The following is a 4,232-nucleotide window of genomic DNA, read 5'->3' on the forward strand; positions in this document are numbered from 1 at the left end:
CATGACCACGCAGTTACCTGCAGGACAGGAGCTCCCTCCTGGTAAGGACCTTGCTCTTGGGGAGCAGACAATCGGCTCCCAGTGCAGCCCCACCATCATCACCCCATTCCCATGTGAGGGAGGACACAGGACACCACCCCAGTGCAGTTTTGGTACTCTCTGGCATGGCAGGGACACAGCCCATCCTCACCAGCAGCGATGGCCCCGATAAGGGGCACCAGCAGGAGGTTGATGGGGTAGTTCCAGGGCGCGATGATGAGGACCACTCCGTAGGGGTCCTTGCGGATGAAGGCCGAGTCCAGCTGTGTTACCTGCGGAGGGAAGGGCAGCATGTCCCATCCCCCTGCATGTCCCATTCCCCTGCGTGTGTGTCCCCAGGCCAACCACCGCCCCTTACCCAGTTCTTGTCCACGTGCTCGTCCTTCATCCAGCTGCTCAGGTTGTTGAGCGTGTGGTTGAGCTCACTCCTGCAGACGGAGATCTCAGAGAGCTCCACTTCAAAGGGCGGCTGGGAACACACAGGACGTCATCACGGCCACTGCTGTGGGCACAGCCCCGTGGCCACCTCACCGTGGTCAGCATGGAGCCACCTGGCAGCCACAGCAGGATATGACCGGCTCTGCTGGGGCAGACGCCCCCAGGGGACACCCCATGGATGGCACAGCCACCCTTCCAGTGTGCCACCCGCATCACGGCACGCTGCCTGGCCCCGCGCTGGCAGGTTCCCCAGAGAGTAGAAGGTCACAGTTGGAGACAGGGATTTGGTATCTCCGGAGCTTCAGGTACACCAGACACAGCACGATGCAGACACAGCTCCGGAAGTGGGGATGGCAACAAGGGCCCCCAGTTGCTCTTGGTGGAGTTAATTCATCCCAGTGCTGTGCGGCCAAAGGGAGCTGCTGGAGGGTTTCCCCACCCAGGAGCATCCCCGAAGCCTAAGCTGAAGATAAGCACAAGAAACAAAGGCCAGCACTCCCCAGATATCACAGGCTGACCCTGGCCGGGGTCCAAGCACATGCCCAGCCCCACCACGGGACGGGTAGAGACTTGGGTAGACAAACAGTTTCATAAATGAAAGAAAGAGGCAGCGAGGGTGGAAAGACCATGTGATGGGAAGGGAAGCCCTCCCCACCAGCTGCTCTGGCTGTGATGGTCTCACCTTGCCCATGTCGGCGGCAGTGGCCTCCAGGATGTCCTCCTTCTTCTCGTCCAGGAAACGTCCCAGGGCCTCCAGCTGGGCCACGCGGTACTCCATGGGCCGCGTCTTCCCCGAGAGCCAAGCTGCCCGCAGGTGCTTCACCAGCTCTGCGTGGGGACTCATCCCGAGAGGAGGCTCTGAGCACTGTGGGTCAGATGAGGAACATCCAGACCTGACCATGGGGCAAAACTCCGGAGCATGGGCAGGGTGATGCAGCTGAGGGGCCAGTGGGCAAAGGCACCCACTTCCCTTCTGTCCTGGCAGTGGGTGAGGTTTGCTGGCAGGGAGGAGGATCTCTTTTCCCAGTACAGCCAGCCCCCACCCAAAGCTGGGGGATGAAGCAGCACTGGTGAAGGAGCAACCTGGCATGTCCCTCTGCTCCCCAGGACCATGCACCACGCTAGGTGGGACATGTTTAACGGGATTTTGTTCTTGAGAAGCAGTGGGTTGGGTTTGACTCAGTTTCTCTCATTTCGAAGCACAGGTAGCAGGCCTGGAGGGGAGGAGGAGCTGACCTGGAGGAATGGAGCCCAGAAACCCACCAAGATGGAGCCAGAGCAGCTGGGACAGAGCAGAGAGGGGTTCTGGAGGCCAGCCCCCTCCAAAATGCTGCTCCTGTCCCTGCTGGCACCTTACCTGTCCCTGTCCTCCGGATCAGCTGCCTGCCCTGGCTGCAAGGTGTTCGAATAACCCGAGGGAATTTAGAGCCCTTGAGCTCTAAAGGAAGAGGGCGAAAGGCGGGACAGACTGGCATTCTCCCAGCTCAAGGATTCCGGAGGAGAGAGTTCCTAGGAACTTGCTGTGGGTGGGTTGAGTAAAGTCTCCAAGGAGGGTGTGACACAGGCAGCAGGAGGTGACAGCCAGCCTCCCTGCCCTGCAATCAAGCTCATTGGAGGAGCTTTAAACTAGATTTGAAGGGGGAAAGGGATAAAACCAGGCTTGCTGGAGCTGAGCCTGAGAGCAGCACATCAATGTCTGAGGGACAGTGTCCTGGCAAGGTCCTTGGGTCTGCCCAGGTGGAGGCAGAGGATGGGGTGCCAAGCGATAGCACAGGCACAAGGGCTCCTGATGACCCAGGAATCGTGGTAGCGCCTGGGAATAGTCAGGCAGGAGTTAGATCTTCTGTCCCCAAAAAGGTGACGGGATCAACAGCCCAAGTGAAGGGCCTTTACACCAGTGCCCACAGCATGGGCACTGCGCAGGAGGCGCTGGGAGCCACTGTGCAGCGCGCAGACTACGATACGGCCACCAGCGTGGAGACGTGGTGGGTTGATTCACACAACTGGAGAGCTGCCTTGGGTGGCTACCAGCTCCTCAGGTGGGACAGACCAGGAGGGAGAGGCCAAGGAGTGGCTGTGTGCTTTAGGGAGTGTTTTGGTTGTTTAGAGCTTAAGGATGGCGATGAAAAGGTCAAGCGTTTATGGGGGAGAATCAAGGGGGAAGGCCAGCAGGGCAGGTATCACGGTGGGAGTCTGTTACAGCCCACCCAGCCGGGACGGAGAGGAGGATGAAATGTTCTGTGAGCAGCTGGGAGAAGTTTCACCATCACCAACACTTGTTCTTGCGGGGGACTTCAACTGACCGGACGTCTGCTGGAAATACAACACAGCAGAGAGGAGCCAGCCCAACAGACCACCCAGCCGGGACGGAGAGGAGGATGAAATGTTCTGTGAGCAGCTGGGAGAAGTTTCACCATCACCAACACTTGTTCTTGCGGGGGACTTCAACTGACCGGACGTCTGCTGGAAATACAACACAGCAGAGAGGAGCCAGCCCAGGAGGTTCTGGGAGCATGTGGAAGAGAACTTGCAGCTGGTGGGGAGCCAGCCAGGGAAGGCTCCCTGCTAGACCTGCTGTTGGTGAACAGGGAAGGACCTGGGGGTGATGGGAAGGTTGGAAGCCATCTTGGCCCCAGCAATCATGAGACGGTCAGGTTTTCAGTTCCGGAGGCAGTAGGGAGGGGGAGTCAGTAGGGAGGGGGAGTCAGTACGACTGCTACCTTGGACTTCCAGAGGGCAGAGTTTGACCGGTTTAGGAGATGGGACAACAGAATCCTTCGGGAGGCAGCGCTGAAGGGTGGAGGAGTCCAGGAAGGCGCAAGAACAAGAGTAAGGCGCAAGAACAAGAGTAAGGCGCAAGAACAAGAGTAAGGCGCAAGAACAAGAGTAAGGCGCAAGAACAAGAGTAAGGCGCAAGAACAAGAGTAAGGCGCAAGAACAAGAGTAAGGCGCAAGAACAAGAGTAAGGCGCAAGAACAAGAGTAAGGCGCAAGAACAAGAGTAAGGCGCAAGAACAAGAGTAAGGCGCAAGAACAAGAGTAAGGCGCAAGAACAAGAGTAAGGCGCAAGAACAAGAGTACCTGGTGTGCCGTGAGACGGGCTGGTGGGGTAGAAGAGCAGCCTGGCTCAACAGGTGTTTGGCTGGAGCTCAGGAAGAAAAGGAGTCTCTGGCCTGTGGGGAAGAAGGGGCAACCACTCAGGAAAGCTACAAGGATTTTGAGAGGTTACGGAGGGAGAAAATTAGACGGGCTAAAGCCCAACTAGAACTTGGTCTGGCCACAGTCATAAAAGGCAGTAAAAAATGTTTCTATAAAGGCATTAACAGCAAAAGGAGGGCTGAGGAGAACCTCCATCCTTTGCTGGATGCAGGGGGAAACGTAGTGACCCAGGATGAGGAAAAGGCTAAGGTGCTGAATGTCTCCAGCTAGAGTTTAGCCTGGCCACCACCATGAAAGACAATAAAAAATGTTTTTAGAAATATGTGAACAGCAAAAACAGGCTGAGGAGAATCTCCCTCTTCTACCAGATGTGGGGGGAGACGGAGTGACCCAGGATGAGGAGAAGGCTGAGGGGCTGAATACCTGGTTTGCCTCAGTCACTAGCAGTCAGAGCAGTAGTTCTCTGGTTGCCCAGCTCCTCGAACGGGAAGACAGAGACAGGGAGCAGTCACCAGTGGTGTTCCTCAGGGCTCTCTGATGGGGCCTGTCCTCTTTACATCTTTATCAATGATCTGGACGAGGGGCTGGCGAGCACTC

The 4,232-nt window shown here is 57.1% G+C and overlaps 1 protein-coding gene across 1 annotated transcript in view; it reads right to left on the bottom strand.

Annotated features, from left to right (window-relative positions):
* Nucleotides 1–190: 190 nt before the first annotated feature.
* Nucleotides 191–4,232, bottom strand: part of LOC104489261 (aldehyde dehydrogenase family 3 member B1-like) — a gene marked incomplete at both ends in the record, with an annotated part of 10,076 nt that continues 6,034 nt past the window's right edge. The window contains 4 exons of the mRNA XM_010131403.1: nucleotides 191–311; nucleotides 398–508; nucleotides 1,160–1,305; nucleotides 1,835–1,915. Of these exons, the coding sequence (XP_010129705.1) occupies nucleotides 191–311; nucleotides 398–508; nucleotides 1,160–1,305; nucleotides 1,835–1,915 (459 nt within the window). The remainder of the gene's footprint in view (nucleotides 312–397; nucleotides 509–1,159; nucleotides 1,306–1,834; nucleotides 1,916–4,232) is intronic.

Source organism: Buceros rhinoceros, unplaced genomic scaffold (assembly GCF_000710305.1).
Source record: "Buceros rhinoceros silvestris isolate BGI_N320 unplaced genomic scaffold, ASM71030v1 scaffold4472, whole genome shotgun sequence".
NCBI classification, from domain to species: domain Eukaryota; kingdom Metazoa; phylum Chordata; class Aves; order Bucerotiformes; family Bucerotidae; genus Buceros; species Buceros rhinoceros.